At 35.9% G+C, this 24,238-nt stretch overlaps 1 protein-coding gene across 2 annotated transcripts in view; it reads right to left on the bottom strand.

The window, feature by feature from the left end:
- Window positions 1-24,238, bottom strand: part of LOC107657684 (leucine zipper protein 2-like) — a 144,598-nt gene that overhangs the window by 41,991 nt on the left and 78,369 nt on the right. For both annotated transcript variants that reach the window (XM_016445882.1, XM_016445872.1), the window contains exons 2-4: window positions 14,989-15,100; window positions 8,279-8,349; window positions 3,026-3,107 (exon numbers count right to left, since the gene is read on the bottom strand). In XM_016445882.1, the coding sequence (XP_016301368.1) occupies window positions 3,026-3,107; window positions 8,279-8,349; window positions 14,989-15,100 (265 nt within the window). The remainder of the gene's footprint in view (window positions 1-3,025; window positions 3,108-8,278; window positions 8,350-14,988; window positions 15,101-24,238) is intronic.

Raw genomic sequence — 24,238 nt, 5'->3', positions numbered from 1 at the left:
GGGTTACGTAGTGACATTGAGGTGGCGCCCGCGCCATCATTGCGTCACAGCTATGCAGCATCTCGTTCCCTATTCAGAGAACATGGGTTACGCGAGTAACCCGAGACATTTCTGATTATGTTTTCATTTTTTTGTTAATTATTCCTTGAAGGAGCTATTTATAAGATAAATTGAAGAATGTTTCAATGTTTTTGTCCACATAATGGAAGTCCAAAAACAGCACTGGACCAATCATTGTATGGACCAAAAAACACTAAGACATTTTTCAAAATATCTTCTTTCTTGTTTTGCAGAAGAAAGTCAATGACATGAAGCCTCATGAACATGAAAAATGAATGAATAAATTATGAAAGATTTTTCGTTTTTAAGAAGAACTTTTTCTTTAAGATGATAAAACTCTCTCTAGAGCATGAGTTTTGAACATGCAGTTTTAAAAAGCTGATATGGACTTTGTTCATCTTACCAAAACAGTTTGGTCTCAGGAGAATGCTAACATAATAATTAGATAATATAAATTTTGTCATAAAAAGACACTTACAGGCAAACAAAAGGTCACAGATCACTGGGCCGTTTCAACAGCAGCGTAAAATGTTAACATTTCCCGGACTGAACGGCCACATTCTTGCAGCTTGTGAATATATATGGGGTTGTGAATCAGCTTTGCTATCTGTAATTGTCAATTGGTGGTGAACTGTTCGTAGAATGGCCAGAGCTTGTGAAATGCTCATTCTCAGTGATTCATTCTCATTCCGAACACGAGCCCATGTGCCTCTATCCCCCGCAGTACTGCACGCAGCCACACACAGAGATGAAACAAGAAAAGTTGCATGCAGATAAATGTGTATCTCCTCCAGAGTTAGCAAGGTGCTTCCTACAGTTTCCCATAATTACTGTAACATAACACTTCCTGACCTAAAGGTATATGCCTAAAATAGAAGAGTCTCTCTCTGGCCGCTCCATGTCATAGCACTGACTTTAATGGGGATTCCAGTGTTTTCCTGGTAATTACTTTAGACAGGGGTACATAAAGAGGGTGCTGTGGTGACACAGCAGAATGAATGAAACATTCAAAATGGAGAAGTCAAAACATTTAGTCCAAACATGCTTTAATGCAGCAATAAACAAAAATAAATAAATAAAAACTTACTGACCTATGGTATGATTTCAAAGAAAAATCGGTAGCACTTTATTTTACAGTACGTGTACTTCCCTGATACATACATTGCAAATATCTTGTACCTACAGGCAATTGAGTGGTAACACAAGGTACTTACCTGAAGTGTATGTACATGGTAACAAATAAGAAACACGGCTGTACTTAACAGTTGTACATGCATGGTAATTATTTTGTACATACAGACAAGTGTGGGTACTTGCAGGTAGTGCCCTTACATGGTAACTAATTAGATACTTTACTGTACTTACTAATGTATATACATGGTAAATATGTAGTACTTACAGACAAGTGGGTACAATCAGGCACGTCATTACAGTATCCGTACATGGTAACTAATAAGACACATAACTGTACATTCTAATGATATGTACATGGTAAATGTGTAGCACCTATGGAAAAATTACGAAAAAACGTACAGTATGTGTCTTGTTTGTTACCACATAATACCACATTTTTCCGTAGGTGCTACACATTTACCATGTACATACCATTAGTATGTACAGTAATGTGTCTTATTAGTTACCATATATGGATACTGTAAGGATGTGCCTGTTTGTACCCACTTTTCCGTAAATGCTACATATTTACCATGTATATACATTAGTAAGTACAGTAAAGTATCTAATTAGTTACCATGTACGGGCACTACCTGTAAGTACCCACACTTGTCTGTATGTACAAAATAATTACCATGCATGTACGACTGTTAAGTACATGTTAAGTAAAAACGTTTTTTGTTTGTTTGTTTTCATTTAAATGTTTAGTTTTGAAATGTTGTTTGTATGCATTTGTCATTTTTATTTAATTTCTTTTATTTTCTTAAATGTGTGTATATATATATAGTATTTATAGAGTTTTAGCTTTTAGTTTTAATTACTTTTTCTTATTTGTAAGTCGCTTTGGATAAAAGCGTCTGCTAAATGACTAAAAGTAAAGTAAAGTAAAAGTAAAGTACAGGCGTGTTTCTTTTTGTTACCATGTACATACACTTCAGGTAAGTACCTTGTGTTACCACTCATTTGCCTGTAGGTACAAGATATTTGCCATGTATGTACCAGGGAAGTACACGTACTGTAAAATAAAGTGCTACCGAAAAATCTTTTTTTATTTTTTATGTGTTCTCATTAGTCATTCTAGTTTTAAAGGGCAACACTTTTTTTGTTGCTTTGTTTCTATTTAATCCCCCCCCCATTTTAAGGGTGTTGAAATATTAATTTGCCAGTATTCCTATATATTGGTCTTGTCAAGAACCCAGACCTTTTAGTTTCTTCTTTATAATACATTTACACTTAGTACTTGTACAAGTTTTAAGAAAATCACAGTTTAAAAAAATATTTTAACAACTTTTATGTAAAAATTTTAATGTTTTAAAATAGGGTATAGAAGTTTCCTTTTCTTTGAAGACTTCAAGCAGTCAAAAGTGCCCCATACACTCTTAAAAATAATGGTTATTTAATGGCATTGATGGTCGCAGGAAAACTCTTTAACATTCATGGAAACTTTCCATTACACAAAATATTCTTTACAGTGGAAAAAGATTATTTAGATTTTCAAAAAGCTCCTTTTAAGAACAGCTTGCTGAAAAGTTCTTTGGGGAAGCTAAAATGGTTATTCTGTGGCACCACTGTGAAAACCCCCTGTTGAACCTTTACTTTTGAGAGTGTAACTGAAGAATCACCCATGGACAAATAAAACCAATGATTTTGTGAGTAAACACGTGAGTGGCAAAATGCTTTAGGCCATTATCATTAGTATTTTGAGACAGTCACCAACGGCCAAGTTTATGTGGGTAGTAGTTTGAGTGGACTATATTTATACAGTTTAACACATCAGTGTAAAGGGTCTCACGGTGGCCTGCTGTTTCTCTGCACGTTCAGCTGCATCATCTAGTTGTTTCTGCAGAGCTGCCTGGAGTGACTTCATCTCATCCCTGTGAATGAGAGAGAGAGAGAGAAGAGAGGAAGAGAGAGAGACAAATGGAAAGCAGTGAATAAGAGTGCACAGGGGAATAGTGATCACAATGGCTACTCCAAGGGCTTACTTTTATCTTATATGTCTTATACACACATTCTAAAGCACATTTAATGCCATTTCTGAACATGAGCACAACAAAAATTCATCAAACAAAAAGGATTACAAATCACTGAACAATATCTATAAATAAAGGCCAATGACAAATATGTAAATTAATACACCCTATCATATTATGCAGGGTTTGCCCACAAACTGTATACTCGCTATTTTGTTCTTTAGAATGAGTAATGATTGAAGACTAAAATCTAACCAGCTGCGCTGTGCTGTTCAAAACTAAAATTCACTACATATCTATGTTTTATTCCATTAGAACTGTTTAGACAGTTTACTATAATCTTGGAGTTGTTTATAGACAACAAGCAAAAACAAGCAAAATTGTATTTGGTCATTCAAACATTCTTGGAAGAAACAGACTAATTAAACTAATAGCTGGAGATAAATAAGCAAGGATGAGGGGGCAAGCTTGTTATTAACTAACTTTTTGTCCCTATGGTGAAAACTCACCAAACGTTGCATGCATGCGGGGTCTGTCACTAATTGCATTCTCTGTAATTTTAGGATGGATGGGATGTATGGTTGCCTAGCAACTAGTGGAAAAAATTGCAATATTCATAACATCAGCCCCACTACACTGTTTGAGCTCAAGACTTAATATTTCACATGAGAGTCACTCTCCTTATAGGAAACAAATCTGCCTCAAGGACCACCAAGTTCCACAATTAAGATATATGTTTTTCAGTATTTGACATTTCAGGCAAAACCAGAGGCTAAATACTCCTTGAGAACTGCTCATCCAATTTATCAAATTTTGACATGTCATCTTTGGAAATGGCTTTCATGTGTTTACACAATTTAAACAGATTGGCGTTGATGGATCAAGAAATCAAAATGGAAGACTGTCAGTGTAACTCCATCTTCACAAAATGCCATTGAGGGTGCATAGCAGCCACAAGGGCTGTACACATAAGGACCATTTGAATCATTAAATGACAAAAAGGTCACCCTAAACAAATTTCACAGACACAGACATGTGAAGGTCAGATAACTGCAAGCCCGCATAAAGTGCACCATTTGGGTCACCCTTTCTATTTCATCTTCTTTATTATGTCTTTTTATGCCAGCTGGATTCTATTAATTGCTGCTTGCAGCCTCATTTTAAAGTTTATTTTTAGTTTAATGGGACATAATAGCCATACTTATTATTGCTTGTTAAATGACTTAATATCACCATGTGAATTATAAAATAAATATTCTGATATAAAGTTGGACCCAGATGTCTAAGACTACCAGTGCTTTTATTTTGCATTTAATCTAATACAATTTTATATTTTTATTTTCTTATTATGATCATGACAACAATTTTAATGAAAAGCAGAATTTAAATGAACAGAATTGAGTCCTTGTGTTTCAAAGGACTCGTACACAAGTTCTCCACATCGCAAGTTCTGTGCTCTTCCAGGTGAGCTACCGAGCACGTTTACTACACCCAAAAAGCCATACGGAGCTTGTCATGTCATGCAAATGTCAAAATGTCTTAATTTACAAATCATGCACTATGGTAAAAGTGTTTTGAGGTCATGTTTTGAGGTCAAGTAGGAACTGCTGTAGGAACCTGCCCCTGTATTTACAATTTGTGTGAAAAGGAATAATTATCGTAATTTTAGCCGGACAGTCCAGTTATTTGTATGTATAGGCACGATTCCCTTTCATGGGAACTTCGAACTGCGTCCTCTAGGGGTCCTCTAGGTTTCTTGCCATGCTGCGGACGCAAGCTTCAGACGAAGAAGTGAATGATGTGTGCTCCCGGCGCCTATTTATACTATAGTCGCACCGGTAGTGACGTCATGGCTGTCGCCGGCCAACGAGTTGGTGTTTTTTCAATGTATGCTTCAGACACGGGTCATGACAAGGCGTTCCCCATAGCGACCCCTAGAGGACGCAGTGTCTCGTTCCCTACTCAGGGAACCATGGTTACATAAGTAACCTGAGACGTTTTCCATAAAGCTGGAAATATATCTTATTCATTCAAAATTCTAAAACTTTGTTTATTTGCAAGTTTATATTAGATTTTGAATCCCAGATTTTCAGTGTGGTCTCAGATTTTTGGACCTCACTTTATCTATGCTGCACTAAGCCTCAGAGAAGCATCACCGTGTGCCGACTTGCAGGTGAAATACAGCATCCATTGTCATTCTTCTGACTTGTGTAATCACACATTTCCATGGGATGGTCTGCCCATTTATTTTTCTACCAGGTGCTTATATTGTCATTTTAATCAAGAGAGTTAAGGTCAGAAACTTCAGCACATCTGCCCTGCATTTCAATATCTGTCTGCTGTTGATTGGGGTTAAAAATAGAAGCCATTACGCACACCTGACACTGGGGGAAATTGAATTCTGTCACTAACTCTCCACAGCCAACATGGTTGAACCTTGATGGATCCAGTCTGTTGCCATGATGCCACCACAAGTGTCCTGGAGTGCTCTGTACTTTTCTATCACTGAAAACCCATGACAATTTAATCTGATTTAAACCGAGATGGTCATAAAAGCTGTGTTAAAGAACCCTGTTGCTCTTGAAACTGGGAAACAACAGTCGCCGAGAGAGCCTTAGATGTATACGACAAATGGCAGAGCATCTGTCTACAGCTGTACGCATGTAAACAGTTGCTAACAGTCTCTAATTACTGATGTTGGTGTGTGAGAATGAGTAATTCACTAAGTCTCTCACAGCACTTTTTCCTTCACAGTTCATTTCATCTAAAGTTGACTGAAACACTACATGGGCTGAGATACTTGTCGCCAAACTTGTTTGTTGTTTTTTTCTGGTGCTGCTCATTTGAAAATGACAAAAAACAAATAATACATTTAAAATAAATCAATAAAATTAGGGCTCAAGATTGCTCATTTACACCACCATTTGAAAGTTTAGGGTTAGTAAAAAAATTTTTAAAGGAAATGTTACTAAAGATTTCTATTTCAAATAAATATTGTTTAAAAAAATGTTCTTTTGAGCTTTCAATTCATCAAAGCGTGCTGAAAAACAAGTACCACAGTTTCCACGAATATATTAAGCAGTACTGTTTATTATATTGCATCAGATTTCTTTTTGAGCGCGTTTTGCAATGTTGAAAATGATAACCAATCACACATGTTTCTGTTGAGCTTTTGAATGCAATATCCAATCAGAGGCATTTTAATACGTCACTGCGGAGAACTACGGAGTTGTTCAGAGCATTCTCTTATTGACTAATTTCTGAATCTGCACTCGTGAATTCTCTCATCAGCATAAACAGAAAACTGCAGAAAAGAGATTGATTGTGCAATGTAGACAGCTTCAGTGATTATAACAGGAGTTTTTGCAAAAGTGCGTTACTCACATCAGACTGAAGTCATGGACCGCTTCAGTGTTCTTTGCTCGCTTTCTTTATATAGCCTAATCTATTCCCAGTTTGAATAACCGTTTTGTTTTTCATGCTACTAAAATAATAACCAATGTGAAGTCTCAATTGTCTAATCTCTAAAAAGCAATTCATAAATGGTTCATGCTTTTCCCCTTTCTATTAGGCCAAATCAACATTAATGATCATTATTACAATATCAAGAGCAATAATCAGCAATGATGATTTATTTTCATGATATTGCAGCTTCACCCTCTAATGAGTTCCTGTTTTTTTATTAGTATTATTTATTTATAGGCTATTTACATTATGCAATTTTTGTGTAGATATGTGTACATGGGCAGCATTATATAGTCTGTGTGAATAAACCTAAATGCCATGTCAGATGCAGCTACTGCTACACCTTTGCAGTGTAAAGATGGCTTTTGTTGATGTTGAAAAAAATGAGATTGCTAACAGGCTATAGTATAGACTCTATACTTGTCAGGGATTCATCACAGTCACTTCAGTCACCATCCAGGATAATTACCCGATCACAGTCACCTGAGTTCTGATCACCCGCACCTGCTGTCACCAATCAAGCCACACTACAAATACACACACAGCACAGTCACTCACTGTCCGGTCTACCGTTCACTCCTACGAACTGCTCTGGACTCTCTCTGCCAAATTCTCCTAGAACGAATTACCTGCTGTTCCTCCCGTGATCCTCCAACGACTCCTTGGAAACTGTTCCACGATCTCCAACGTAACCGGCATCCGATCCTCACCATCAGAACTCAGATAAGCACCCTGGAACCATTCACTGTGTTTCCACTCACCTGCCTTTACCTCACCTATTCCAGTCATCCCCTTACCCAGTCAATAAACCATCCTGATTTGCACTTACCTGTTGTGTCTGGCCTTGCTTTGTGACAATACTATTGTGATTGATTGAATTAATTGGTTTAATAAAAAGAATGAAAGAAGGAAAGAAAATATATACATTTAATAGCATAGTTATAAAATTGCCTGTAGTAAAAAAATGGAAATCAAGGCAAATATTGCCCCTTTATTGAAAAGTTAATTCTGACGCTGATTATATATATATTTATTGAAATGTTAATTCTGTCTCTGATTATATATATATATATATATATATATATATGAATGATCCAAAGTAACTAGTAACTCGCTACTTGAGTAGATTTTTCATTGGATACTATAAGTATAATTAAAGTTATACTTAAAAAAAAAAAACCTTACCAACCCCAAAATTTTGAATGGTAGTGTACATGGTAATAAAATGCTATTTTAAATATTTATATTCTATTAGATTTGCCTGCCTGATTTCCTAGTTAGCCTCATTGGTTACTCTCATTAATCATTCTGTTCAGCTGTTGCTGTTCAGTTCCCTCATTTACTCTGTGCCATTATGCTCCTTGTCTGGTTCAGTCCTTTGTCCGAAATAATAATAATAATAAAAAAATGTGTCTAAATATGCCTGCTACAGTTTGCTGGTGATACTTCTAAATCTCAATCTTTCTAAGAATTGCAGCTTTATAAGTAAGTCATTCATATTATGGCTCAGATCAATGGCTGAGTTAATGACACAGTGGGAGATGCTTCGGGAGGACCTGCAGAGAGAGATCAAAAAATTGTCCAGTGGAGAAAAAAAAGGGCTTTACCTTTGCTTGTGACTGAGCTTCAGGATCCTCTGAACATCCTTCTTGGGCACAGCATCATCATTCTTAAGAGACTGTAGGGAAACAGAATGGTTGTGATTTATGCTTTATAATATTGTATATTTGCGTGTGAGTGTTTGAGCTGTTTATTTTTTTATTCGAAATGGCAGATGAAGCTGATACTCTCAGATCTGTTCATCTGTAAAGCTATGACCACCTTCTACAATGCTGATTTTTACAGTAAGCCGGAAAAAAACAGTAAAGTCTTGAGAATGGTGCTTTGGTGGGGCAGTTCCAAATCATCTGTTTCCCTCCTTAGAGAAACATCAGTGAGATCAGAGAGAGGAAATCTGACTAATTCTCATTATAGCCTCATTTCCATTTTCTTCAGTCAGCATAAGCCATGAATAATGGAATGCAAAACCTTGAAAGAAAAGAATTCTGATGTTTAGGAGCATTAAAATATGTACTTTTTTATCACAGTCAATGGGAAGTAATGGGCTCTGTTGGGTTGTAACATTATATGTACTCTGGATTTTATAATCATTTATTAGATACATTCAAAAATATTACTGAATGTATATAAAGATTAGGGCTTGTCACACCCCGCTGGGTTACAGTTTATTTCAGTACTCTCCTTTAGACATTCTACTAAGTAATTTTGCAACCTCATGTTAACTAATTCCCATTAATTTGCAACTGCTTGTCAACTAACTCTCGTTAGAGTCATAGTAGACTGTTAGGTTATGGTTAGTAGAATATAGACATGTACTTGCAAAGTTACTTATAGTCAGTAGAATGTCTTTTGGGGGACAATCAAAATAAAGTGTCAGCAGATATTAAGCAGACAGACTACTAATACTCTGATGACTGGTAGTTGACATGTATGTGCAAAGTTACGTATAGTTAGTAGAATGTCTAAAGTGTCACCTTGCGCTTAACCCCTGGGTTATCGTCATTCTAAACCCTGCATTTAAGGGCGCAGTATATAATATTGACAGCTAGTGGCTGAAATGGGTGCTGCAGTTCAAATTCAAAATATTGGAGAGAGTTGTTTCTCATGCCCCCTCCTCAGACTCAATGCTCATGTGGGTTGCCAGACTGAGGACACGCAACAGCAGGGGTGTCCAAACTCTGTCTTTCTAGCCCTCTTGAAATCAGAGGAGTGAGGTTTACCTGCACAGCTCTTAGCTGGCCTCCGTTACACTCAACCCCCAAAACCTCACTCCCATCCGGGTCACGGCACCAATGTAGCCCCCTCTGGTTCTACTCACCTCACTCACTCCGAGCGGAATTCAACCCGATGCTTCAGGCAGGGAAGGCGGGCGTGCTAACAAGGACGCAAAAGACCGCAGCCTCTAGTGTCAGTCACTAGTGCGCCTCTTGAAATCAGAGGAATGAGGTTTACCTGCACAGCTCTTACTAGCTGGCCTCTGTTACACTGGCAACCTTGGGTGTTGAAATACTATTGGGTAAATTGGCAGTGGGCAGAATCACACAGACCAAAATAAAAACAGACATTCCGACATGGAACGCACATTGGCTGACTGTTGCATTGTTTTTCGTAGAAACAAATATGTGAACCTAGCATGTTTCTAAAATATCTGCAAACATATTATTGTATGCTTTAGTACAGTCAAAAATTTACATATAGCACCTTTAACCGCAGGTTTCACATTTGTGATTTAGAAGCGGTTTTAGCACACCTTTTTACCCAGGGTTAAGAAACACTGCTCTGGAGCAGGGTTACCAATGCTTTTGAGGTGTTACCACCTAGTGTTAATTTAGTTAACGAAATCTATGATGAAAAATGTTCGTCAACAAAGTTTTTTCCCCTGACGAAAACGAGATGGATCTCGACTGTATTGTTTGCGATTGTGGTTTGCTGATTGTAACGTTACTTATGCAACCTCTGTGCAGCCATAATGTAAGTCTTTTTTGCCGTTCTTTTAAAAGAAAAACAATAATACAATTTGAAATTATTGGAATTATTATTAGGAATTTCTCTGTTATAATACTTGAGAGAAGGTTTTTGTTACACCAATTTTCATAACGTAGTTCACGAGTTCACACTTACATATAATAAACAGAGTAAAGGTTATGCGTATTTGGCGTGCTGTCTGGGGAGAGGGCTCCGAGTTTAGTAATTTCTCCCGAACCCGGGGTACTCCCCCTGTCCGGGGAGAGGGGTCCGAGCTTGGCATTTAGCCCGGACCCAGAGTGCTCCCCCTCCCCTTAATTATCTGAACGTGCTTCTCCCTAACTTTGTTAATAAAACATCATACAGTGCGAGTGTATATCTAAAGTATTGGGTGTTTATTTAGCCTCTAATTGATATCCTGTTATAAATCTGTACACTGAGGTAAAATAAACCATGTATGAGTTGATATTCTATTGATTTGTGCTTATTGGTGAAAGAGCAATTTCTGATGAAATGTAAAAATAAATTTACCAAATGACAGCAATCATTGTAATTAAAATTGAGCAAAATAATAATTTTTTATCATTTTACTATTATACTGTAAAATGAAAATATGACGAAAATGTGTAAGTTTCCACTGACTAAAACTAGACTAAAATGCTCAGACATTTAGTCGACTAAAACTTGACTAAAACTAAAACAGGACAAGTTGACTAAATATGATAAAAACTAAAAGTTAGATTTTACACAGGATTAAGACTAAATTAAAAATAGCTGACAAAATGAACACTATTACCACCGCATTATGGTGCTAAACATGTACAATGTGAAATTATGCTGTGTTAGAATGTTACAGCTAGATGCTTAGCAACAGACTAGCAGTCGCGTATCTCATATTCACATTATTTTGGACAGCCGCTGAAACACAGCTCATTGTATAAAAAATTATTCAGCATTTAAGGGGGAAAACATTAAATGGTGACGGAAAATATGTGAATTGCAGTGAAGAAGTGATATTACCTTTATACTGAGAAAAGTCTGAAAATATAGATGATAATAAAGTCGGCAATATAGCCTAAGAGTTAGAGCCTTCATGTAAGCAGGTTGGGTGTTGTGTTCATCCAATCAATGAAAATGACACCACAAATATGCAAACACGAAAGTAAACTCAGCATTTAGGAATGTACAGTGTGAAACATCAGATTGTGAATACCCAGGATTAATTGCTAACTCTGTGTAAATTATGAAAAGTGTGAAACATGAAACAAGATGACCCAGGATTCCCTTTACCTGGTGTTTAGAATGGCCCAGGGTTAACTATTTGCAGTGTGAAAAACCCCTATTGTAATCTTCTAAAAACATAATTACATTACAGAATTTTAGATATGTAGCAGCACTTAAAACAACAGTGCTTGACTTGACTTCAGGACACTTTCTGATGTAACACGTAGCGGGGCACAAAGTAACACTTTTTGACTTTCTCAAATTGTGTAAATCCACATGGGGTTCAGAGTATAATTTTTTTATCCACAGTAATTTCACACTTGTCTAGTACAAATATGTCGCTTTGTTTCATAATTACAGTGTATACGTTTTTCTTTATTTAAATTGGAAGTGAAATGTGACAACAAAATTGGAAGTGAAATGTGACAACATGCCCCATAGGTGGGGTACATTGTAACATCTGAGGGGCACGTTGTAACATGACCATATAACAGCTTAAAATGCGATCTGATCGAATGAAAAGAATATACAAGACAAACTAATATATTTTGTCAATAAAATATTTATTTCAAATAAAATAATGGCGTTTTTTAAGAATTAAAAATAATCTGATTTTGGAATTTGACAATGAACACATTGCAATCATGCTTGAGACGGCCCATATAAACGAGCCAAAATGCTTTACATGTCTTGAAATAATAATTTCTTAACATTAAACATTGACTGTCAGTCTTTATTCACCTGTTTCTCGTCGTTTATCATTAAAATTTATTAAAGTAAATAGTGTGAATTACATCGCTAATGTCATAGAATAGCACGGCAGGGCACATTGTAACGCAGTGTTACAACATACCCCATCTGTGCAACTGGAATTTAAAACTGGCTACTGTCTTCTGATAGTTAGCGAAGCATTAAAAAATTATTTAAACTGATAAATAACAGATTGCAGATTAAAATAATAGCAGATTTGTCTAATTTTAAATGAGTAATAAAAACTGAGATGAAAAATGTACTTAAGCCAGAAATATAATTTTACTATGGTAAAATAAATGTTCAGCGATATCTTCAAAAGATTTTTGAATTTTGGCGCACTTTTTTTCTCTATATAATTTTGATATAGTAACTAGTAAATGCTGTAAATTTGGGTATGCTAGCATGTGTGGAAATATTTAAACCACGTGTGTTACAATTTAGCCCGCGTTACGTTGTGCCCCGCACTCCCCTATTGGCCATTACTGTTGCTTTGTCGCTTTCCCGCTTAGACTTCTCTGTGTTTCCAGTGAATAACAGCAGCAAAGCTTTGTCAGGGGAAGACCATCTGTGCAGCTGTTGAGTTGTATTGAGATTGGCATTGCAGTGTCTATTCAGGCCAAGCTGGCATGAATGTGACGGCACAAACCGACAAACCCCTGCCAAGACTACAGGCTCCATCAGGCGAAATGTAATGATGATGAGCAGCACTCTGGGGAGATCTCATTATAAAAATAAACAGTATGGACAGTAAATCTGCACTACAAAAAGGGTTATCGGTCACATATACATAATTGATCATGCTAAAAAGGTCATAGCTGATCATGCTTTTACAACAAATCCACTGGAGATCTCAGACTTGAACTCAAGGGATCTAGCAGCTCGGCACAGGGCCAGGTTTTCTCCGGCTGCGGTCCAGCAGTCGGGCCCCTGAGGTTCTGCTGCTCTTGCATATCCAACTAGAGCCGGCACATAGTGTCTTAACAGAACCATTAAACTCATTTGGCCATTACTATGCATTCTCATGCAGGAATCATGTAAGAGAGAATTCACTGAGTGACCCACTGAATTGCAAAGGACAGATCATCCAGAAACACAACTGCATCAAAATCATGATGACCCATTTCAGTGGTAGATATATTTCTGAAAAAAAAAAAGTGTTTCTGTCAGTTTTATTTATGCCGTTATTGTCCTTATCCATTAACACTCCAAGCGCTTCGGCAAAACAATAAATCGCTCTATGAATTAGATTGAATGCATTTGGAGCATATGGTTTTTCTCAGGCACAAGTGCTTGGTTGACTGCCATTGGACAAGGCAATCAAGTATTTGATTGACTGGCTCAGATGCCTGGAATAATACATTCTCTTTGTGGCTAATCTGTTTCCATATGTGCTAGCGCCGCCTTACAGGTCCACTTGCCTGGTTTACTAATGCAGTTTTGTATTTTTTAGTTGCTTGGCAACTTATTGGTTGTATTTTATTGTATTTTAAATATTACTGTGTGTTTTGTTCATTGGTTTAGTGGTTTCTTACAATCACAGTACAAAATCCAACAGATAATTGTACTCATAAGGATTTTGGAGTTTGCTCACGCAATAGCATGTAATAGGGTACTTTAATTTGCTACTGTTAGTTCAGCATGCGAGTTTTCCCATCTACTGTAGTTGAGTAACAAACATTGCGAAGTACATGAAACCAAACAGTTACCAAACTTCCAGTGTATGGTTAAAGACATTGAGACACAAGAAATATCTTCTTTTATGTTCCACAGAAGTAAGTAAGTCATACATGTTTGGAATGACATGAGGGTGATTAAATGAGGACAGAATTTTCATTTTTAGGGGAAATATCCCTTCAAAATTTAGGCTGAGAAAGAAAAACTACAAATCACGCAAAGTCATACAAACACATTAGACTAACAATGTTTTCCTCAAATATAGATCAAATGATTGCTAGATAAATAAATAAATACTTGCTTTAACATTATTGTAGTTTTGTTAAGGTTTTGTGAATTCCAGTGCAACCCCTCTCCCCCGGGTCCTCTCCGCCATGCCTCCTTCTCGCTCCGAGTGGGTCTTGAACCTGGGTCTCTGGCATGGGAGGCGGACACACTAACAAGGAGGCTAAAGACTGCAGCCCTAGTGCGTCTCTTGAGATCAGGGGAGTGAGGTTTACCTGCACAGCACCTACCACTGGCCTCCGTTACACCAGCATACATTTATTTTACTATTCATTCTGTTTAGTGTTTCTCCAACTGCACTTATATTTTGAAACAAACATAAAATAATAATGAACAATAATCTATTTATACATTAACAGTAATTTGGAATAATAAATGCAGAAAAAATGGTGTTCATTGATACCTAGTGCATGAATTAATGTCAAAAATTGTATCTTAATGTAAAGTGTTACATTTTACTTACTAGAAACAAGATCCAGTTTTACTGGATTTAAAGATTAATTCAGTTAAATTTTATGTTCTTTTTGTTTTAGGTGTTTGCAAAGATACAAAACAAACCTCTGCCATAAATAATTCAATATTTCTTTGAAGTATACTTCTAAAAATGCCATAAAGTAAACATGTCAACAAAACATAAAAAAGCAAAGCAAAACATGTTTAGAACAGACTAAGATCTGAGTAACAGAAACACCATCAATAGCATTACAGCTAGTGCAAAACCTTGGAGTACCCACAAAGTGCATTATTATGTAACAAATATGCACTATGGATTATTTAAACATTCAAAGAATCATAAATCACTTTAACTTTCCCACTATCACATGGCCAGCCCAATGGAGGAAAGGAAGGGTCTTACCTGCAGGTTCCCCTTTATTCTGTCCAGCTCCTTTGATGTTTTGGAGAGTTGTCGTAAAATTCCTGTCCTCTCTGTGAAAACCTCCTTCAGCTTCTTTTCCAGCCCCTCATAGCTACAGGAAGAGAAAGGAAATAGGAAGATGACTTCTTTAAATCTATGGCATGCCTGGCAAATTCATTCTGCATGGCAGGTTGCAGCAGCCTGAAGGATTTGAAGCTATTGTGAGTGGATGATGAACTCAAGGAAAACATCCAATAGTTCATCATCAAAATCCTGAAAGAGAACTTTTGACCTGGAGTGGACTCAAAGTAACATCAGGCTCTGTTTCAGGATCTCATGACGTTAAAGGTAGCAGACAGAGAAAAATATAAACATAACTTCACATTTTAAAAGCCCTCCAATATATAACTATATAAGTTCAAAAGTTTTATGTTTTTGAAAAAAGTCTCATATGCTTATCAAGGCTTGTTTTATTTGATTAAAAAAAACATGGTTTATTGTAATATTGTACATTATTGTTACAAATTAAAATAATTGTTTTCTATTTGAACATATTTCAAAATGCAGTTTCTTCTTGTGATGACAAAACTGAATTTTCAGCATAATTACTCCAGTATATGCTGATTTGCTGATCAAGAAACATTCCTCATTATTTATCAATGTTGAAAACGAATAATATGTTTGTGGAAATCGTGATATATTTTCAGAATTATCTGATGAATAGAAAGTTCAAAAGAACAGCATTTATGGAATAGTAATCCTTTGTAACATATAAATGCTTCCTTGCTGAATAAAAGTATTAATTTCTTTAAAAAAAATAAATAAAATTGAACAGTAATAAAATGAAACTGAATTAAATTAAATTAAATATGATACAATATTTACCAACAGGGTCCATCGGGGTCATGCTAACCAGTCAAACCTGTAACTCAAACTATTATTTCATTGTAAATATTGTGTGATAATATCTGCTACAAAAAATCAAGCCTCACCTCCATAAATACACACATATACATATTTATACTGTACTTCGCTCTCAGAATACATAGACAAAAAAAAAAGACAAATAAATAAATATATTGTGCCATGGTTTTCTTTTGTCATTGTCCCAAATACAAATCATAAATATGTTATGTATGTCAAGTCAAATGCTTTAAACAAAGGGCTCTTTGCCAATGCATCCTGTGCTGCTCAGAGCCAAACCTTTAAGCTTTATGTCAGGGAAACTAAAGCACAGTCATACGAATCTCCTGATGAGAAAGCAAAACCTGCGAAATAAATAAATCATGCTGGAAAGCATCATGCCTATAAAACTCCCACAGTGTGATGTCTGTGAAACTGATCAAGGATGTGGGCTGGAAGAGACAGATAGAGATAGAAACAGAGAAAAAAAGTCATACTCTCAATTCTAGATTTGATTATTATTCAGTGCAGGTGTGCTCATCTAGAGCAGACCTATGAAAGGTCAATAATAACGTCTGGCTCAAACAAGAGGTCAGGGTACTGCTGGTTAATGTGACCCAGTTTTAAAACTTTAAACGTAATATCGAATAACACACTACAGATGAAAATACTATTATTTAAAATGTGTAGTATGTTAGCCAACTCATGAAAATAATTGTACTTCTTTAAAGCATGACAAAATGTTATTAAAAAAATATTTAAAGTTTAAATGAAAACTTTTAATTTGACGTGACAAATTTGACAGTGAGCTTTTTAAAACTGTACTTCTGTATGTTAAGAAACGGCCATGATAGCATTTTATTTTATTAATATTATATTATTTTTTAAATATATTTTTAAGATTTGAAGTACACTACAAGTGCACATTCAATACAATGAAGTGCACTTCTTTTTCACAAAGGTAAATTGACTTGCAGCATTAAAAAAAAACTGATTTTAGTATTGTAGTGTTTTAATTTTCATCTATTTATACAAAATAGTATAGCATTTCATTATTGCTCATTTTTCAGTTTTCAGCCACAACAATTCGAGCATGGCGCTGCGTCATACGTCACATCTGTAAACATAAAGAAGTTGTCCCGGCTAGTATGCTATATCACACGTGAGGATGCTGCAGGTGACGGATTGTTTATAGCCTTTTCTCACAGCAGCTGGAATAAATGGCGGATTGAATTTGAAAACAAAGTATAACAATAATTATAATTGGCACGGTTTGATGTGATATGAGCTAACCAATCGTTAGATTTAATCACCATTGATAGCGCAATTTATTGTAATGCTTTTTTCCTCAGTTGATCAGAACAAAAGTGGCAGTTGTTACTTACATGTTCAGTGTTCCTGTGGCTCAGTGGAAGAGCATTGCGTTAGCAGTGCAAAAGGTCGTGGGTTCGATTCCCAGGGAAGACACATACTGGTAAAAAATGTATAGCCTGAATGCACTGTAAGTTGCTTTGGATAAAAGTGTCTGCTAAATGCGTAAATTATTATTATATTATTAAATTAAATTAGATGACATTCTCCAGTGAAAACTCTTATTTGGGTCATACTTTCAAGATGTAGAATCAGTGAATACAAAGTGCAGTATCCACAGCGATGCAGTGACTGACAGCCACACATTAGATTCATCCGCGCTGGAGCCATGCCAGTGCACAACCCACGCAAGGAAGATAATTCCGCAAATAACTGCAATTGCAGGTTTTCAAACAGAGATGGCGACAAAGAGGCAAAACTTACGGACTGCAGCTTTAAAGTTCAGAGACAGTTTTTAAAATCAAGTAACTTGCTGCGTCAGCCGTGCAGCTGCCATTAAATCGCTGGGAATGCTACCTGATGGCTTCCTTCAGATATCATCAACCTCCTTTGGCTCAAGATACAAACAGCTACAGATACAGATAACCACAGAGTCTGTTCTCCACATATGAGAAATAAATTGGTCATTACTGTCACGGGTTGATAATTATGCTGTGACCTCTTTTGACACAGCTGTTTTGGCAGGCTCTCATACGAGAGAGACCAAAGAAAGTGTTCTAATGAGAATCAGCCTGTCAGACAAACAGGCTTATAATCGCATGCTGCACTCCACAGCTCCTTGATGCCAGCGATAACATAATTCTGATTAACCACGATAAACCACAATCCTTCTTGAAGAAAAGGTGGTTAGCTGTAAGGATCTGCCAGAAACAATCTGCACACATGAATGTTGATGCTGTCTGAAAAACTGATTGTTTAGGATGAGGGGAGCTTTGAATAACAGCAGAGAAACAACCACACACACACGCATCCTCATTAGGCAGAACCTCCCTACCCACCCAGTACGTCTCCATGCTTGACTTTGAATTATATGAAACTGGTCTTCCTCCGTAATGAAGAAGTGCTGAGCCCTGGTCATTAAAGTGGAAAGAGCAGAGTTTCACAAGTCCAGCGCACAAGCTGCTGCTACAGCTCAGTATGGATATATAGGCCTGTATAGGCGAGGTAAAGATCAGATGGAGTGTGACTGGGCTTTAGCCAACAAGGCAGGACCCATCGCTCCTCATCTTCCATTAGCCACTGTCAGACTGAACGTTTCCTGTAAAGCTAATGGCTTTACAGTGCAATTTTATGTGCTTTCAGAATGACATAAACCCATAAAGAAACTGTAGCACCCTGAATATTAGGAGGAACTGCATGGACTGTATTTACAGAGAGACAGACAGATAGATGCAATAGCATTTAAAATGTGAAAACCTTAAATATATGTATATATTCGGACTCCAAATAATTCAGAATAAACATGAGCATATATTGATAAAGACAGGAAGTGGGGAAAAACATTAAAGTACCCACAGGAAATGAAAAAAAAAAGAATGATGCATTGATCTTTTTTTTTATGTTAAACAATCCATATTATTCACAAAAACCAAGACTATAATTTTTTTTCCAGCCCTATTTGTTATATTATTTAAAAATAGACCAAGGGTAGTTGTCACGCTTGCAACTATTTTTTAAAGTCAGTTTCTGAATATGCAAATTTAGTACATTACATAAAACTCAAACGTTTACATAGATGACTTACCTCCCAAAAAATATTAAAAATAAAATCTCCATTATTGCCTATAACACAGAAATGGTGTTAAATGGCACTAAAAGTGGCTCATTGGCTTGTAATCATAGGGAAACCACTCTAACTGCTATACAGCACCAATCTTTAAAGGCGCTATACAGCACCTTTGTCAAATGATGCTATGTAGAACCCTTAGAGGAACCCCATTCTCCTCCTTAGATTTTTGCTATGAATGGGAATTTACTACAATTTACTTCACTTTTATGCTTTTCTGAGGTCAAAAAGTTTTGTGTGTGGGCCCTGGAATATTTCCTTATAGGGGGCCTTGGGGGCAAAAAGGTTGAGAACCACGTTATCTTCAGGAAATAAATTGTATTTTAATGTCGTTTTTTATCCTATCCTCAACTAAACTAAGAGACTAAGAGAGAGTTAGAGAATATTTAAAGAACTATACAGGGGCTTAACGGGTTCTTTATATGGGAGTTGTGCTATAAAGCACTTCAGTCACCCCAAAGAACCGCTGAGCCATACTGGGCTTAACAGGTTCTTTATACGGTAGTGGTGCTATATTGGCCATTCTACAGAATTGGTCCAAAGTTAAAAACGTCTTGAAAAACATTTATTTTTCCAAAAAATTTGTATGCATGCAAATTGTATTAATTGTGCAGTTAATTCTCATATTGTATTTTCAGAAAATTTTGGAATATTTGTCCTCTCCCCAAATTTGTCACTACCGAAACAGTAATAATAATTTAATTAGAAGGGTTATATTGCTTACATCTACATTGTAAATATTTTTTTTTTGCTATTTTATAAAAAAAAAAAATATTCAGAGGTAAATCAATAACAATTACATTTTTAACAATATGTCAAGTGTAATTTATGAGATTTGTTGTATTTTGAATCCATTTTTTTTTTTTGTAAAAGGCAAAAAGTTGATCATACTGATTTCAAAGTTAAGGATTCATTAGTTTCAATATAAATTGAATCAAAACTATCATAACATCTTAGTTGATAATTCAGTATGCTTTATTTTTGACAAAACGTCCCATGTTTCGGTAGTGACTGCACATTTTTGACCACATCACATTACAGAATTTTAACTTGTATACTAAAACACTACTAAAACATACTAAAATACTAAAAAACTGCATAACTGTACTAAAATTTTGTTTATTTCCCCCAAATTTGAGGATTGTGTGTTCCCTTTTGTCACTACCGAAACAATGATGACATGTTTCGGTCGTGACTGTTTCAGTAGTGACAATTTTATGGGATAACACCCAAAAAACCAAAGATGTCACTACCGAAACTCCACCAAATGTTTCGGTAGTGACAATTTTAGATACTTTTGAACCTATCTCAAAGATGCTAATCAGCACATGGTTAGCTAGCACAGTTCTGATCAGTTGTACACACATAAAAATTAAATGATATGGAATAACTCCCAAAAAAGTGTGCTTAATTGCAGAAAAAAAGGTGTTCGGTTTGAGTTACACACAGAGTTTTCAGACTTTTGAATTGTAGGGGTGTAATTAATTTCAGTCTCAGCCAATGGACTAAAACATACACTGTTTCGGCAGTGACATGGAAAATGCGGGACACATTTTTTAACATAGTTTCATAATTTACAAAGAAAAAATAAAATACTTGAACTTCACTTTAAAAAAAAAAAAATCTAAAATATATATATTTTTAAAACAACAATGGAAAAAAAATACAAAACAAAATATTTCAATTTCATTTTCATAAGTTGAAATTTAAGGTTTAGGGTTTGGAACAGCCACCTCCCAATTGAAAGTACCCAATAAATGATGATTTTATATATATATTAAGCTTACTAATATTTTAAATATTATTGTGGATTTCAATAGAGAATAGAAGGATCTTAGTAAACATCTACTGTAAGTTTGAATACTTAAATGCTGTTTAAATGTGTTTTTTTTTTTTTTGGTTGTGGACATTCTACAATTCTGTAGAATGGCCCATATAGCACCTCAACCACCCCAAAGATCCACTGAAGAACCAAATTGTGTGTGTGTGTGTGTGTGTGTGTGTGTGTGTGCGTGTGGGGAAAAAAAGCTATTCAAATCAATATACACATAAAATGTCAGTTACATAAAAACCTATTCTCAATTCTTGATTGTATTTATAACTCCTGTATTTCATTTTTAAATACTTTAGTTGAATGGTTGCAAATGCATCCTGCAGCTGCAGAGCATTATGACCAAACATCTGCCACTGAACAGCCTGGCATTGTGGGATTTAATGTCCTCTATATATTTTTCTGCATGCTTTGAGATTCTTGGTTATGTCAGTTTTGCATTAAATATGAATGAGAACAAAAAGGAGAAGAAATGAGAGATAAAAAGGAAAGCACTAAAAGAAAAATTGCTGGGGAAAGCAGCATTACTCCTTTTAAACGAGCTGCAGTGCTGTGTGCAGGGACACCACTGTCTTTTGTATGCATACTATTTTGTTTTATATCAAGTTCTCATGCGCTGTCATTTTTTGAGACAGAGAAGTATGACAACAAGGAATTGGCAGCTGGATAATATGAAGCCTTACCAATGATACAGTCGCTGTGACCACAGACTAAAACTGTAAAGGTACAAGAATGATGGAAATAAAAATTGCAATGCAACTGACCATCTAAATTCCACACTTTCTAGCCTATTCATCTGCATAAAACCTTTCCACAGTAGCAGAATGCAAATAAATATGCAACAGCTCATCCAAATGCATGCACAATGAATTCAATGCCACAGTGAGGAAATAAACGTAAACAGAGATTAAGTGCCTTTTTCCATGCTTTGCACAAACACAATACAGTTTATATTGACCAGGATAATGCAATGCAATGCCTAACCCAACAAAAACCAACTCACATGTGAATCACAAGAACTATATTTGAGTAGAAACACATGAAATGAGTTTGATTGGTAAGTTTAGACTGCACTGAAAGAGAAGCAACATTTCAGAAAGCTTTGAAATACATGGTTGCCCAAAATCATTTGTGTTTTTACAGAATTCTGTGTACATATAATCTTTTACTATGTGACTGAGTTTAAAGGGGGTGTGACATTTCTGATTCATGTTTTCATGTTGTTTCTCATTCCGTGTGTAGTTGCAATGAAATGCTCATCTATAATTCTACTACAAAATGAGCATGCTAACATCTGGAAACAACCAGTGGCCAGTGCACTTTTTTTGCGAGTAAATTTTGTCTCTGCTTCTGTATTCAGATCACCATCGCTCTGCTTTGCTTGCTGAAATTGGCTTGAGTTTGAGCCTCAGAGTTGACTCATAATTGCCTGATATCTCATTAATAATTCGTCTCAGGCGTAATCTTGAAGTTGAAATATAATCCATAATGCATTATTGAGCATTTAATTCAGGCATGCAGACGTGACTAGATACGGGCCAGCCATAGCCTGCATGTCCTATTAAATTCTGTATAAAATAACAAATTAATTGAGGTATTCCTGGAAGGTACAGGGGTTGTTTGCCATAGATATGTTTTGACTCTGTTTCCAACTCTAGACATGTGATATGATTCTCTCCAGCTGCTTTCGTCTGGTGAGATGTTAAGCTGTTTAATAATGCCCAGCTTGAGGTGTCTAGAGCCCCCAGTATTACAGCCAGACTAGTAGTGTTGTCACAGGATCTGGAGGATTTTTTTAGGCCAGTTTAATACATTTTGTACCTCTCTGCACATTGCTAAATATTGGACGGAAAACATGCAGTAAGACACTAAGCTGGTGTGTCCTAGTGCAATAAACTATGCTCTTGACACGCATTCTATGACTATATTTTACATTGTCGAATACTGTTATTTTTGTTTGCTTCACAGGATTAAAGTGGACATATACATGTAGATGCAAGAGAGCCTGAAAGCACAGTGTGCTTCAACTAGTTTGGAAAGGCTGTAATTTAAACAAAAATATGTCATTAAACCTACAGACAGAATCAAAGTCAAAACTAAGCCTTTCATTGTTGTACACAACAACAGTCATTTAAATTGTCAGTTACTATACAATTAAGCAACGTCACATAAATGCTGTAGCTCTGAATATAGACAACAGTTCAACAGACAAGAAGTTAACATTAGATAACTTAAACAACATTGCCTTTTTTTGCTCTACCAGTCAACTGAGTGAACAATTCAATGACTCACTCATAAAGATGGTCCCTGCAACCAAATATGCCTACTTCTTTACTATATACAGTAGTAGGCTAAAACAGTAAGTGAAAGGAGTAGTAAGGTCGAATTCATAGTATTAAAAAAAATAATAAAGGTGAAAAGTACCTGCTACTTCCGTCAAGATTCTGAAGTGTGCATATGATGAACACTTCATGTATGTGATTTCAGTCAGATCTAATCACTTGTTCTTTCCTTAACCCTCTGGGGTCTGAGGGTGTTTTGGGGCCCTGGAGAAGTTTTGTTTCAGTCAGGTATGTGACTGAGAGGTAATTGCAACAAGAAAGAATGTGAGGAAAAAAATTATTTATATATATATTTTTTTTTTGTAGTTTATTTAGAATATATATGACTATCACATAAAATAACTTGAGATTCACTTGCGAGTGCAGTTAAACAGTTTATTAGGAACAAAAAACAACAAAAAAAACAACAACACAAGAGTCAAGACGTCATGGGTGCAATATCCAAAACAGCGGCAGGAAACTTGAACAACATTTTGAAGAGACTCATGGGAGTGTGTGCATCACATGGTCTTAGCTGTGGTACAGGTTCCTGTGCAGGCAGGAATCTCAGAGCCTGTGGAACATGTCAACATCAGTCTCTGTTTTCCATGACCGAGTGGGCTGCTTTGCTTTGGCTCTCTTTGCAACAGGTTCTTTTACACTGTTATTCTCACATCTGAAATAAAAAAGCAAGCATGCTGTTCACACAAGCTACATTATTAACATTAATGTGATGTTCACTGATACTAGTACTAATTTATCGAAACAAAGAACACAGTTACCACATAGCACACACATTTTACCATACAGCAAACAAATCAAATGAAAGTAACATCTGTAAAATAGTGAATGCACACTTGCTCTAAGATTCTGAATTGAAAACAGAACAAGCGTCTCCTTCCTGTAAGAGTGGTGTATTCACAATCCTAAAATAATTTTATAAACAATCGTTAGCATTTTTTTCACCACAGTACCTTTGTATAGTATGCATACTTCATGAGAAAACAGAATGCCAATAACAAAGAAACTACATTTTAA

This window comes from Sinocyclocheilus anshuiensis, unplaced genomic scaffold (assembly GCF_001515605.1).
Source record: "Sinocyclocheilus anshuiensis isolate Anshui unplaced genomic scaffold, SAMN03320099.WGS_v1.1 scaffold2901, whole genome shotgun sequence".
In the NCBI taxonomy this organism is placed as follows: domain Eukaryota; kingdom Metazoa; phylum Chordata; class Actinopteri; order Cypriniformes; family Cyprinidae; genus Sinocyclocheilus; species Sinocyclocheilus anshuiensis.
This window is presented reverse-complemented; position numbering and strand designations above follow the sequence as displayed.